Raw genomic sequence first — 15,517 nt, forward strand, 5'->3', positions numbered from 1 at the left:
AGACTCCATGGGTTTTACTGGTGAATCACTGTTGTTAGAAGATGGTGTTTCCATGGTAACTATGGAGCCTGTCAGTTCCCAAATAAAATTTTCTCGATACTGAACTTTTTAAAAAGAATTTATCATCATTTATTATAATATTATCTTCTGTATTTTGCATTGTATCAGTCTAAATCAGGTATACAGGTCCTATATTTCATTTACTGATCATGTAGAAGTTCATAAAAGCTCAGATTAAAGTTAATTGTCATAATATGAGAAACAGAGAAAAATCAAGAAAAAGCAACTTTTTCAGCAAATCTATCATTAATTGAACATAAAACAAGCATCTCAATCCACTGTTACTGATCAGACTCCATGGGTTTTACTGGTGAATCACTGTTGTAGAAGATGATGGTGTTTCCATGGTAACTACAGAGCCTGTCAGTTCCCAAATAAAATTTTCTCTATACTGAACTTTTTTAAAAGGATTTATCATCATTTATTATAATATTATCTTCTGTATTTTGCATTGTATCAGTCTAAATCAGGTATACACGTATTATATAGGGTGACACAAAAAAACGGGAACTTTTTAACAATCCAATAAAACCAAGAGTGATGGAAGAAAAATATTTAATTCATAGTAATTGAAACCTTAAAACATGCCATTTAAGAAACAATGATGGAATTTTCATTTTTTTAAAATTAAAACGGGAATTTTTGAATGCCGTGGACTCCGTAAGACAGACTCGCGTACAACATCATTGTTCTGTGGAGTACGAGCACTTCTTGGTCGTCCTGTTGGTTTCTTCTTTAGGGCAGATCCAGTCTCTTCAAAGTTATTAATCCAACATTTTATTGCGTGTTTTGATGGAACAGCACCATGACGTCCTAAGTTGTAAAAACGTCGGAACTCCCTCTGCGCAGCTGTCAAACTATCACTGTTTTTATAAAACATTTTTATGGCTAACGCACGCTGTTGCCTGTTCCACTGATCCATGGTTACTAAAATGGGGGTGTGTTTACTTGCTCAAGGTCACTGTCCCGCAGTGCTGCCACTTGCTCATGTCTGCCAATACACACTTCAAAAATTCCCGTTTTTTTGGGTCACCCTGTATTTAATTTACTGATCATGCAGATGTTCATAAAAACTCAGATTAAACTTAAGGGTTATCGTATCAAAAACAGGCAAAACTGAAGAAAAAGTGACATTTTCAGTAAAATCTATCATTAATTGAACGTAAACCCAGTGTGTCCATCCACTGTCATTGATCCAACTCCATGGGTTTTACTGGTGAATCAATGTTGTAGAAGATGACAGTGTTTCCATGGTAACTACAGATCCTCTGAATGTCCAAATGGGTCATATATGATGACCATGAAAAGATGACAATCTGCATTTTGGACCAATTAATTACATGTACTGATAGGATTAGTGGATCAGAAGTTATTTAACATTGTCGGTTGTTTGGGTTTTGATTGATAGATAGATAGATAGATAGATAGATAGATAGATAGATAGATAGATAGATAGATAGATAGATAGATAGATAGATAGATAGATAGATAGATAGATAGATAGATAGATAGATAGATAGATAGATAGATAGATAGATAGATAGATAGATAGATAAAAATTTGGAGTTGTCATTATTTATCGGTTATTATGCTATTATTTTACTGGTCCGGCCCAGTGGAGATCAAATCAGGCTGAATGTGGCCCCTGAAAGAAAATAAGTTTGAGATCCCTGTATTAACCCTTTCATGCATGAATTACGAGAACCTTAATCACAATTTTTCCCTGTTTTGTATTTTTATTTTTTAACCCGCCACCACCACCCCTTTCGGAGGACAACTTCATTTTTAACTATACAAGGGTTATTTTCTTTTGTTGAGAACACAAGAAAATAACCCCTGTATCATCAAGATAAGAAGACAAAATGAAAATTCTTGAACTATCAATTTTTAATTACAGCTTATGTTTAAGTAACAATCTCAAACTTTATATTCGCATGTTCATCCATTCCTTGCTCGTATACATACAGGGTGGGGAAGCAAAATTTACAATGAACATTTAGTTGTTTTTTCTCAGCAGGCACTACGTCAATTGTTTTGAAACCAAACATATACTGATGTCATAATCATACCTAACACTATTATCCATACCTTTTCAGAAACTTTTGCCCATATGAGTAATCAGGAAAGCAAACGTCAAAGAGTGTGTGATTTGCTGAATGCACTCGTCACACCAAAGGAGATTTCAAAAATAGTTGGAGTGTCCATAAAGACTGTTTATAATGGAAAGAAGAGAATGACTATGAGCAAAACTATTACGAGAAAGTCTGCAAGTGGAGGAAGCAACAAAAAACGTACCAAAGCTTTTATTAAAGCTCTCAAATCCAAAATCCTAAAGGATCCAACCAAATCCATGAGAAAAATGGCAATTGAACTTGAGGTAGACAACAAGAACGTTAGAAATGCAATAAAATAAAATATAATTTGAAGTTAAAATCTTACACAAGAACACCAAAACACTTTTTGACAACAGCAACAAATCCAACTTTAGCAATTTTTGGGAATAATGTTTATGGCCGCCTTCTAGCCCAGATCTAAACCCTCTGGATTCTGCTATTTGGGGCGTTTTAGAACATGCTACCAATAGAACATCACACAGCAATGTCGACTTTCTTAAAGATACTATTAAAGAAGAATGGGAGAAGTTGTCACCCGAATATTTGAGGAACACTTGCGCAAGTTTCAGGAAGCGTGTGAAGGCAGTTACTGAGAAAGAAGGAGGACACATAGAATAAAAACATTTTCTATTATGTAAATTTTCTTGTGGCAAATAAATTCTCATGACTTTCAATAAACTAATTGGTCATACACTGTCTTTCAATCCCTGCCTCAAAATATTGTAAATTTTGCTTCCCCACCCTGTATACATAGAGGGAGGGCTCATATAGATGAAAGTGTACAGGGACAGGATGAGACATAACCGTGGTTCCTCTTTAGGCATGAAAAAAACAATGCGACTGGCAAAAATGCCCACTCAGATGGATACCATGCATTTAATATTTGAAGCCAAGAAACGTGTATTTACTGATATTTAAAAAAGGCAATTCGACTTGTCAATCAAGCACAGTACCTAGCTCCAACAAATCCCCTATTGATCAAATTAAATGCTCTAAAAATACACGATCTGATTGACCTCAATACTCTTATTATAATGTATAAAGCCCATGAACATATGCTCCCCTACAGTCTACAGGAGATATTTGAGCCCAGGCAAAGTAATTATAATTTAAGGGGAACTGAAATCTACAAGAAAATTAAGTGTAGAACAAACATAAAAAGCCAGTGTATCTCTGTCAGAGGGGTCCATCTGTGGAATAATCTGAAAACTTAAAAATGTATTCTTCAATCTGTGCATTTAAAAGGATGTATAAATCCACTATAATAAGAAAATATAGAACATTATAGAAGTACACATAAAATAAGATATTATAGTTAATTGGTTATCATGATAAGCAGATACTATCATATTTATTGATCATTGTATTTGGAGTAAATATTTAAAGTGTATATAAATATTATAGTTTATATTAAAAACGGTTGATTATGCAAATCTGATTGTGAATGAGGTGACTAAAAAAAAGTGTATATGAATGGTTTTTATGGATGTTTTGTGTTATTGTAAAAAAAAATATACACAGGAAAATGTGTGTTAACAAAGCAAAAGAGGCAGATCTAGTTTGATTATTAGTTCGTAAAAAGGGGATGGGAGTCAATAAGTTATACTTCTTCCCGCTCCTTTTCGAGTGCGAAAAAATTGTATTTATTTATTTGTTTTGACCATGTTGTATGATTCTTTATTATCTGATGATTCTATGTGCTCGAAATAAACTACTACTACTACTACTGGGTAAAAACTATGAAATAAAAATGTTTTTAATGCTGCTAATCTGATGTTTTCTTATATTTAACCCTTTCATGCATACTGGTCACTACAGTGGACAGCTATTCTACAGCTGTTTTCTTGTGTATTCATGGATTTTGTTGTTCTTTTCGTTGTTGTTTTTTTTGTTTTTTTACACATATGTTTATCAAAGTTTTAAGACACTACATATCTTTTCTGAGGTGAATTGGTAACATTATGTAGATCTCTCCTGAGCATAAACCCCCAGAATCACAAGCGTTACCTATAGTTTTCACACAATTTATCAGTAAATACATGTTTCTGTGCGTCAAAAATTAAATGCATGGTGTCCAGTTGAGTGGACATTTTTGCAACTTCATGAAAAATAGGTTCATAAGAATTTTTTTTTTCATTATTATTTTTTTTAAATGTATTTTTTAATTTCTTTTTTTTTTATTATTTAAAAAAAAATTGATTAAGGTTCTCATAATTCGTGTATGAAAGGGTTAAACATACTCTAATATTAGTTATTACTCACTTCATGTAGATAATATAAAAAAAAAAAAACATGTTAAGAAAAATGATAAGTACAATCTAATAACAACCAGAAACTGGTTTACACTCAAACATGTTAGTGCAGATCAGGTTTATCCAAAACAGTAAAGTTACAGTAACGGTATGAATGTCAGTGTATGGGATGATGCATAAGTGTCCACTGCGTTGGCTGATATGGAACTAAAACAACAAAACCCACCAATATACAAGAGAACAGATGGAGAATAGCTGTCCACTGGACTGACCACTATGCATGAAAGGGTTAAAGCAACATGTTGCCTTGTTTCCTGTGCAGGTCTGAAACCATCGGTGCAACTGGAGGACGATACCTCCTGCTGGTCCAAACAGGCACAGCGCGACCAAATGCACTTCGCGTGTCCGTCCATCAGCGCTCGAATGAGGAAGAGGAGAGCCTTTGCCGACAAAGAGCTGGAGAACGTGATGCTGGAGCGAGAGCTGAGGCAGAGAGAGCTGCAGAGCGACCTCTCCTTTCCGTCCTCTGCCCTGGTCCCGGTGCTTCACCCTCCACCCCTGCCCATCTCCCCGAACCTCCACTGCTGCCTCCTTAACAAGGATCCTACTGTTGCAGCTGGATCCAGTTATGTGCCCGTATATAAATATAAGCCCCTTTACGAGTGCGACTTCCAGCTTTACCAGGTCTTCCACGGTAAGAGCAGGTCGTCCGCAGAAGGTGACTATAATGACTACTTTAGCGCGTTATGTCAGGGCTCGGAGAGAACCAGGGAGGAGGAAGAGGAGCAGAGGAGCAAGAAAAAAGAGGAAAACCAACCAGGACAAAGGCTCAAAAGACACGGTGTTGCTACGTCAAGTTCAGACCTTGTCAAGGAAACTTCAGTATCTGCAAAAATAATGGACTCGAACGGCTCTTCGACAGCCCCGTCCTCTATTTCTGGATCAGATTTTGGTGGTCCAAACATCAGTTCGGCGAGCAGGAGTTTTGATCCCATACTTCTGACAGCTAAGAGTTGGTGCTCAGACACTCCCGCTGTCCAGGCAAGTCCTCACGCTGACTCTATCAAGAGCCCTCATGGCACCTCAGGCAGAACTCCTGCTGTGAGGCCATTACCTTTCTCTGTAGAGGCGCTGCTAAGAGCCTGACAGGAAAAAAAAAAAAAAAATGGACGCTAAAAATGTAGAGCACTTTGATGTGTGGACTAAGAACTGATGTGGCAAGAGTAAATATAAAAACTGCAGCTTTTTAACCCTCCGGTATCCGGACTTTGCACTTCATTTTAAAAAACTTCATATTATTTTTCACAATTTACATAAGGTTAGAATTTAAAAGTTGTTCAATTTTGCATGATCTTTAAAATTCTGGCCACCTTATAAACAAAAGAAAATTACAAGACTAGCATCTGTCTCCCAAGTGTGCCTAAAACGCACTATTTCTTCCAATTGATATGTATGATTAGGGCTGACCTTGATTTATAAAAATAAAATCAAATTAGAGCAGAAAAATAAATCAATATATAATAGTGAATAGTTTGATTTATAGGTGTGCATTTTACGCACATTTGGTGACAGATGCTAGTATTTTTCAACATTTGACCTAGCGCCAAAAATAATCATGCAAATTAACCAATGTTGCTGTTAATCATTGACATATGCCAGGCTGCAAAAATCAAATAATATGTGATCCACTTTTTATGTAGTATATTGAAAAATATATATATATATTTTTTGTTTTTTGCATCCAAACAAAAAGGTTTGTTTACATTACAAACACAGCATTTAAAGGGTTAAAAAATGTGACAGTTATTGAGTATTTGGTATTTTTATTTATGGCTCAAGTTGATGAAATAGAAAACAGTGTAAAAGAATTAAAAACTAACTGTATGAACATTTTTTTTGGACATTATTCCACATGTGTGCAAAAAAGGCACACTTGGTGCTTAGTAAGGGCCTTGCTGGACGGGATACCGGAGGGTTAATCCACATTTTATGAAAAGGAATAATTGCTTAAAAGTTGCTTGAAAATGTTTACCAGGACTTGATTTTATATTTTTTCAATGTAAATGAAATGTATTTTGCTATATTTTAAAGATATTTAAAGATGTACACCCCTGTTATATTTTCACATATATGCCTACATTTAACATTTTGTACAAATATACACTTTCAAGATGTAACCTTTTTATATTCCTTTGTCAGCACTGTGGTGAAACTATACTTGACCACTCTGCTGTGACCCTCTAACATCGATCATATACTTTTTTTTTTCCCTGCTGAACAAATATACGGCACATCCATAAAACAAAGCTGATGAAAAAGTCGACCAGTGTTTGAACTTGTGCCCATGTCTCTGTTTACGCTTTGATTTTTAAATCAAAGTGGAGCTCAGCTTGTGTGCCGCTTCTAGGCTGTGAAATTTCACAAAACAAACCAGGTGTGTCTCCGAAAATCTCCCTCAGCTCATAAAAAACTAACAAAGACAGAAACGTAAGGTCAAGCAGATGGGTGGCCGACAAGATAGTTATGCAAGGGACCAAAAATGACAAAACAAAACATCTACCTGTGATGTTTCTGCATCTTTAACTGCAAAAATCAAAATCTTACCAAGTGTATTTTTTTCATTTCTAGTCAAATATCTCATCACGCTTAAAATAAGACATAATCACCTAAAGAGTAACTTTTCGGTGAGATATAAGAACTTATTTTTAGACAACAGATCTTGAAAATCTTATTTCAAGAAATCTTACCAAGATAATTTGCACTTGTTCCATTGGCAGATTTTTTTTTTTTGCTCAATTTAAATTTTTTTTTGCTTAATTCGAGATTTTTTTTTTTTTTTTGCTTAATTTAAGATTTTTTTTGTTTAATTCAAGATTTTTTTGCTTAATTCGAGCCAAAAATCTGCCAATGGAAAAAGTGCAAATTATCTTAGTAAGATTTCTTGAAATAAGATTTTCAAGATCTATTGTCTAAAAATAAGTTCTTATATCCCAATGAAAAGTTACTCTTTAGGTGATAAGATAAGAAATCTTACCATGATAATTTGCACTTGTTCCATTGGCAGATTTTTTTTTTTTTTTTTTTGCTTGAATTAAGCAAAATAATCTTGATTTAAGCAAAAAAAAATCTTGAATTAAGCAAAAAAAAAATCTTGAAGCAAAATAAACTAACAACAACCTGGAATTAAGTAAAAAAAAAAAAAAAAAAAAAAAAAGAGAAAAAATCTACCAATGGAACAAATGAAAATTATCTTGGTAAGATTTCTTGAAATAAGATTTTCAAGATCTATTGACTAAAAATAAGTTCTTACATCCCACTGAAAAATTACTCTTTAGCTGATAAGAAATCTTGCCATGATAATTTGCACTTGTTCCATTGGCAGATTTTTTTTTTTTTTTTTTGCTTGAATTAAGCAAAAGAATCTTGATTTAAGCAAAAAAAATCTTGAATTAAGCAAAAAAAAAATCTTGAAGCAAAAATAAACTAACAACAACCTGGAATTAAGTAAAAAAAAAAAAAAAAAAAAAAAAGAGAAAAAATCTACCAATGGAACAAATGAAAATTATCTTGGTAAGATTTCTTGAAATAAGATTTTCAAGATCTATTGACTAAAAATAAGTTCTTACATCCCACTGAAAAATTACTCTTTAGCTGATAAGAAATCTTGCCATGATAATTTGCACTTGTTCCATTGGCAGATTTTAATTTTTTTTGCTTGAATTAAGCAAAAGAATCTTGATTTAAGCAAAAAAAAAAAAAAAAAAAAAAAAAAAATCTTCAATTGAGCAAAAAAAAAAAAAAGAAAAAAAAATCTACCAATGGAACAAATGAAAATTATCTTGGTAAGATTTCTTGAAATAAGATTTTCAAGACCTATTGTCTAAAAATAAGTTCTTATATCTCACTGAAACGTTACTCTTTAGGTGATTATGTCTTATTTTAAGTGTGATGACATATTTTGACTAGAAATCAGAAAAATACACTTGGTAAGATTTTGATTTTTTCCAGTGTTCTGCTATTTTTTGCCAAGTGAAAACACATAAATGTAATTCATTATTTATTCACATTTCATGAGCTCAATTGTCGCTCAGTGCAAGCCTTTTTTTATTTCAAGCTCTAGTCTGTCATTCTGATCGTATGGCGTACTGATTAATATTTTATACAGTATCATTTCATCATCACGCCAAAAGAGTGAGGGAATGAGGGAAATATTCACCAAAGGGGATGGGAGGGTGCCAGCGTTGCCTAGGTGACATTGTTCTTTATTGTGTGCAGAGCTTGACGCCGGCAGAGTTTGTTTGAACATGCATTTGATCTATATCCACTTTCTACTTTTTCTCTCCTTCTCTGTTTTTTTGTTCTCCATGGTTATCTCTGAGAGATGGAGGTCAGATACTTTTGACAACTCTGGACCTTGTGGCGTCAACACAGAGGTGATAGCGTGCTGCTCCGTGCCGTTGTTGGCCAGTGTCTACCAGCATATCACAAAGCCTTCTCCCATTTTTAAACAGACAGACACACAAGGAAGATTGGCACAAAGGGTGGTGAGGATGTGAGTCTGGAAGCAGCGCTGAATATGGCCTATTGTGTTTTATTGTACACTAACAGCAATGATTTTACAACATTAAAACCTCCTCTGCGTAGAGAGTGCTGATTGCCATTTTCACTATGATGACAAAAAAAAAAAAGCAACAATCACAAAGGAGTGATAATGACTTCTGTGTGGAATAAATCAATTTTTTTTCCCCCTGTTAAAGCTAGTGAAAAGGCAAGTTTTATCCAGTTCCCCCTTTGTTTTATTCTAGAACAGGGGTGTCGAACTCATTTTAGCTCAGGGGTCACATTCAGCTAAATTTGATCTGAAGCGTCCCGAACCAGTAAAATAATAACATAATAATATATAAATAATGTCAACTCCAAACTTTTCTCTGTTTTAGAGCGAAAAAAGTAAATTTGCATTATGAAAAGGATAACATCTACAAACTATCCTTTCAAAAGACGTGAATAACATGAACAAACTGAAAAAAATAAGTGTCATTTTAACAATATTCTGCCTCAGTTTATCATTTACACATGTACATTATAACTTACAGATCACAGTGGATCAACAAATACACAAAGCATTTAGTAACAGCCAGAATATTGTTCTCATTGTACTTACTTCTCTTTAAGACATTTCAGGTTGTTCATATTTGTTGAAGTTATTCACTTTTTATTTTTTGCAAAATTATACTTTGTTGCAGTGTAAATGCATGAAAATATTTACATGTATAAAGAGAAAAATTTGGAGTTGTCATTATTTATATGTTATTATCCTCCTGAGACCCAGTAATGCATTTTTGTCCTCTGTAGGGGACAAAAATTTAACAGTTTTACTTAAGAAATGCTGCCCATTGTAAACAGCATTACATTGAAAAATAAAAAATAAATGAGAATAATTTAAAAAATGTATCTAAAAAAATGTGGCATTATGGAGTTTCCAATTAAGACAATTGTTTAATGTAAAAAAGCTAACAAAAAAAACAAAAAAAAACAAAAAACAAGTCACTTTCCTGGGTCTCAGGAGGTTATGATAGTATTTTACTGGTCCTGCCCACTTGAGATTGAATTGGTCTGAATGTGGAACCTGAACTAAAAGAATTGTTAATATCATAGTATAATTTTTGCATTTCACAAATTCATCCCAAGGGCCAGACTGGACCCTTTGGCGGGCCAGATTTGGCCCCCGGGCCGCATGTTTGACACCTGTATTCTAGAGTGTCCTTCAATGAGATATGTGGTGGTTTGATAGATTGCGACCTCTTTGAAACGCCACTTACGTTCTGCTGTTCTTGTTAAGGATTGTGCCAAGGTTCAACAGATTGGCTTCAGTAGTGGCTTTTCCATTGAAATTGCGCAAATGTAACTTGCGCATAAAAATTTACCTAATGGAAAAAACGACAATTTGGCCAAAAGTCTCATTTTACAATTAAAAGTTTTTGTGCTGGCAGGAGGTGGTTTTTCGGGCGTAGCGCAAATGGTATATCACGCAAAACTGCAACGAAAACACCTTTTTTCGCAACTAGAGTCAGGTGAATTAAAAAAACAGATGTTGACGGACATTACAACAAGCGAAGAAGAAGAAGAAACATGTCGCGGTATGTGTGGACACACCAGGAAACCCAATCATTTTTTTTATTTAATATGAAACAGAAGGAAAATATATAATAATAATGAATATATCTGTAAATCAACACCATACTATGTGTCAGCCCTGCGATGAACTGGCGACTTGTCCAGGGCGTACCCCGCCTTCGCCCCTGTGTAGCTGGGATAGGCTCCAAGCGACCCCCGTGACCCTAGTGAGGATAAAGCGGGTTCAGATAATGAATGAATGAATGAATCAACACCATATTTACGTTCGTCGCCATGTTTATGGAATGACTTCTCGTGTCATCTCGCGATAATAAATAAACAAATCATCATATTTGTGATTTAATGGAAAAACCGACATTACGCACTTCTGTTTTATAGACATTCAGTAAATATCAGTAAAGTTTTGCGCAGATGTCCAATGGAAAAGCAACTCCTGTTGTGTTTTCTCGTGTTTCCACATAATGTCTTCAATTCAAGCTTTTTTTTTTTTTTTTATTTAGCAATTTTGGATTGAACAGGATTTCTGTTTCTGTTTCTACCCATTGCAACTCAGAGTCAGGAGGGCAGACATCATCAGAGTGTAGGTTCATTATGCTGTCCACACATCCCATCCCACTTCTGTTTTGTTCGATATTTAGTAAATATCTGTAAAGTTTTGCGCATACATCCAATGGAAAAGCCACTATTATTGTGTGCTCTTTAGAAAGGTTTGATTCTACCTGCAGTTGCCAGGTCATTAACATTTTCCTGGGTTGAACAAGGAAAGAGAAAAAGAGGATGTGGCGGGTTAACCGAATTAAAGCCTGTACGCTGACAAAGCACTTTCAACAGGTTGAAACATGTTTTTGGATTTGTAGCAGCTCGGCTCGCTCACCCCCGACTGTTCTCCTTCCCCACCCCTTTGCCTTTTGTCGCCCACTTCAAGTGCTCCTGCTGTTCATTCTCTCATTTTGCCTCATTTCCATTTCAGCCGGATTGATTTCATTCCGTCCAGGGTAGAAAAGCATTTCTTTTGGCATTTCCACGTAACTCAGATCATTATAATTTCCTCATACAGACAATCAGTAGCAGTAGGTACAGGAAAGATGGGAGAGAGAGAAAGAAAAGAGGTATAGGGAGAAGCAGTGTTGCAGTTTATGGTGCTTTAAACCACTTGACTAAGGGTCACCCTGAGCATTGCAGTTTTTACTTTTTTTTTTCTTCTCCACTGGCCTCATCTTCGCGTAGTATAAGACCATCATATTACTGCAGTGTAGCCCAGACCTATCAAAATGATCTTTGTTTACCTATTGCCTTCATTTCCTATACCACCTTACACTGTTTACATTAGCGCTGTGCAAAGGAATGCGTGCAGAGAAGGTAAATTATCATTCGAGCCCATTTTTCACAGGACTACAGCCTCACTTCAAGACCTGAACGAATGGACCAGATCTCTGAAGTTGTATTATATACATACTGTATCTCTCTTAGCTCTCCCACTGGACAGATCACCAGCAACATTTAGTATCAGAGCTGGTGGAAAGCCTTTGATCGTCCTGCCAGACAGAATTGGAGTGGACTAAAAGCATACATCTTGGTGTGGCAAGGTCATTTCCCTGGGCACTTCTAAGGGAGCTGCTATGTGAATTTAATAGGGTTGTTATGGGATGTGTGGACAGCATAAAGAACTCAACACATTGATGATGTCTGCCCTCCTGACTCTGAGTTGCTATGGGTAGAAACAGAAATCCTCAATCCAAAATTACTTAAAAAAAAAAAAAAAAAGCTTGAATTGAAGACATTATGTGGAAACACAAGAAATCATAACAGTTGTCGCTTTTACATTGGACATCTGCGCAAAACTTTACCGATATTTACTAAATGTTGAAAAAAGAAGTGCGTAATGTCTGTTTTTCCATTAAATCACAAATGCGATGATTTGTTTATTTATTAACGCAAGATGACACAAGAAGTCATTCCATAAACATGGCGACGAATGAAAATATGGTGTTGATTTACAGATATGCTCAATATTATTGTATATTGCCCCTCTACTGTATCTTGTACTAAATTAAAAAATGATTGGGTTTCCTAGTGTGTCCACATATACCGCGACATGTTTCTTCTTCTTCTTTACTTGTTGTAATGTATGTCAACATCCGGTTTGTTAATTCACCCAAGTCTTGTTGCGAAAAAAGGTCTTTCCATTGCAGTTTTGGGTGATATAGCATTTGCGCTACACCCGAAAAACCACCTCTTGCCAGGAAAAAAAACTTTTAATTGAAAAATGAGACTTTTGGCGAAATTGTCGTTTTTTCCATTAGGTAAATTTTTATGCGCAAGTTATATTTGTGCAATTTGAGGGTCAATGGAAAAGCAACAACAGATGCAAATGTTACTTTTCTCTGTAATGATTTGGTTTTTTTTATTTGGAAGTAATAAATTGACTTTACTTAAGGACAGATACTTTAACATGTGGGTTTGATTTCTTAGATCACTATCTTTGATGTGCTGATGGATGTTATCATTATACTTCAGGTCGTACTTCTTCTATTTATTTCAGCAAAGTATCTGCAACATTGAGTATCAGGGTTCAGGGTAAAGCCTTTTGATGTGCCTGCCAACCTGCATGCGCTTTAGATTCTCTCTTGTCCCACCCTGCCCTGCAACAGCCCAGCATGCTCTTTGGTGTTTGGTAGCCAAGCTTAACCCAGAGGCACTGGTGTAGAGTTACGCCATAGCAGTGTGTGTGCATGTGTCTGTTTGAGACATTTATTTGCAGATATACAGGCCAGCAATGAAAGCATCTTCAGCGTGGCATTGCTTCGGTTAGCACACAATCATTCCAATGCCATTCAGTCATCACTGCAAATAAAACACACCGAGGATAAAACATATTTTTGCTGTGACTCTACTGAGATACTGCGGTAAACTGTAAAAGGATGTGCCGTGATTTCTTCAGATACCAAGCTTTATTCATATCAACCCCCTTCGGCCAGTGATGTAATTCATTTACACGCAACAAAACTGTGCCAATGATCATTCATCAGGATTTGTCAAAGTCTGATAGTGATATCATGGAGATGTTTGTGTGCTACATTTTGACCGTCAAGGATCAAATCGCTATCTTTGAGGAGCAGAGAAATATAAAACCAACCAAGTCTGTTAACTATTTTTGGTGAATTGTGCCTCTACATTATATTAAGCGTCAGAGAAATGTGTAATTTTGGTTTTATTTGATCACCTTGTATGCCATCATATCCCCTTAACCCTGTAAAGCCTGAACCATTAAATCATTGGCAGAAAATTCCAGTTCTTTGAAATTGGAGCCTTTATTGGTCCTTCTGAACAACCCAATCTTTTTTTTTTTTTTTCAAATATCAATTTCCATGTATGAGTACCATATCATGTATCATATTTGATACATTGGGTCTCAATGTTCAAATCTTATTATTTTTGAACAAACAAAAACATAATTTAACAAAAACATGCCTAACAAATTGGTAAATCCTTTTCAAAATTGGTAAAGTTCGGCCTCCTTTCTCATTAAAGACAATCTTGTAGTGTCACTGGAAAGGCCTCTGGTGAACGAATTCCTCCCCCCTGGTGGATTATCTGTGTATTGCATGTATCTAATTGTATACGTCAGGTTTTTCAAGAAAAAAAAATATCACATTGATCATGTAGAGGGCTTCAAAACTCATGTATCAAATATGATACGTTTTGCGTTATAGGGTTAACTAACACTAACATTTAATGATATATGCAGTTGATAAATTAGAAATGAAATGACATATTGAGAACATACAACACTAAAAGCAACCACCAATAAAGTGTTATTATGTCATCAGTAAATATGATTTCTGTTAGACTCTTCTGTTAGATTTTATCTGCAACAGTGTTAAAAATGTTTTTGTTTTTTTTTAATGAGAGACCCCTACCAACATAAATATCATATTGTATGTTCAAGATATGGGCCCTGAAAATCCTAGGTGGGTGCTGATAAAGATATTACCAAACACATTTTATATGAGGGATGGATGGACAGACAGACAAACAAGACACAATCAATAGATCATAACACCAGACAGCCCTGGTTAAATCTGTCTGCAGAGCACAGACAGAGTTTGGGTAGCGCGGTCCAAGAAGTGCCCCCATGTCAAGGACAGGGATTGCAGAGACAAACAAACTAATGCAATAAAAAACTTCACTTTATCTAACATGCTGTGAAACTCAAGAATAAATGCCCTGTAAGAGCTTAGTGTCTGTGCATTCTTGCTTCTATTACTGTGCATTTTTACCAGCCATCAGTAAATATACATTAACCCTTTGCTATAATAACTAGGGCTGTGTATTGGCAAGAATTTGGCGATACCATACAAATCACAATACTAGGATCACGATACAATATATCGCAATATATCACGATGCTGTTAACAAGGCAATATTTTTGGTTGTGTTCCTTTTTTTAAAAGACTATATCCTGGAAAAACGTATTGTGCAACATTTGGATAAATAAAGTTTTAATATGCGGCTTTACCAGAACAAAAATCACATACATAAATAATGTTTTACAGACATTACAGTTTCAGATCCTGCTTAAATGTTCGGATTCTATTGCCAAAAGAATGCATAGTGTTCAGTCCCTGAATCATCCAACATCAGAACATTATTTTTGTGCATTCCCAATAAAAAAAAAAAAAAAAAAAAAATTGCCTCTTTCAGACAGTAAAAAGTGCTTTTAGGATGCTTGAAATAACCATTATCAATTTTAAAAAACTATATGTATGACCTGCAGTATCACAATACTACTTTTGTGGTATACAAACAACAGAGCAAAACACCCAAATAAAATAACATAAATAAAAATAAAAGAACATGATAAACAAAAAATCAATCTTGGCCATGTCTGCATTTGAATAAATACTTAAAAATATCAATACAGTACTTTTTAATATCGATACAGTACCATAAAGT

At 35.0% G+C, this 15,517-nt stretch overlaps 1 protein-coding gene across 3 annotated transcripts in view; it reads left to right on the plus strand.

Annotated features, from left to right (window-relative positions):
* Window positions 1-5,599, plus strand: part of dmrt2b (doublesex and mab-3 related transcription factor 2b) — a 13,448-nt gene extending 7,849 nt beyond the window's left edge. For all 3 annotated transcript variants that reach the window (XM_030132197.1, XM_030132199.1, XM_030132198.1), the window contains exon 4: window positions 4,749-5,599. In XM_030132197.1, coding sequence (XP_029988057.1) covers window positions 4,749-5,572 — 824 coding nt within the window. In that variant the 3' untranslated portion in view covers window positions 5,573-5,599. The remainder of the gene's footprint in view (window positions 1-4,748) is intronic.
* Window positions 5,600-15,517: the final 9,918 nt, after the last annotated feature.

Source organism: Sphaeramia orbicularis, chromosome 4, assembly GCF_902148855.1.
Source record: "Sphaeramia orbicularis chromosome 4, fSphaOr1.1, whole genome shotgun sequence".
Taxonomy (NCBI): Eukaryota; Metazoa; Chordata; class Actinopteri; order Kurtiformes; family Apogonidae; genus Sphaeramia; species Sphaeramia orbicularis.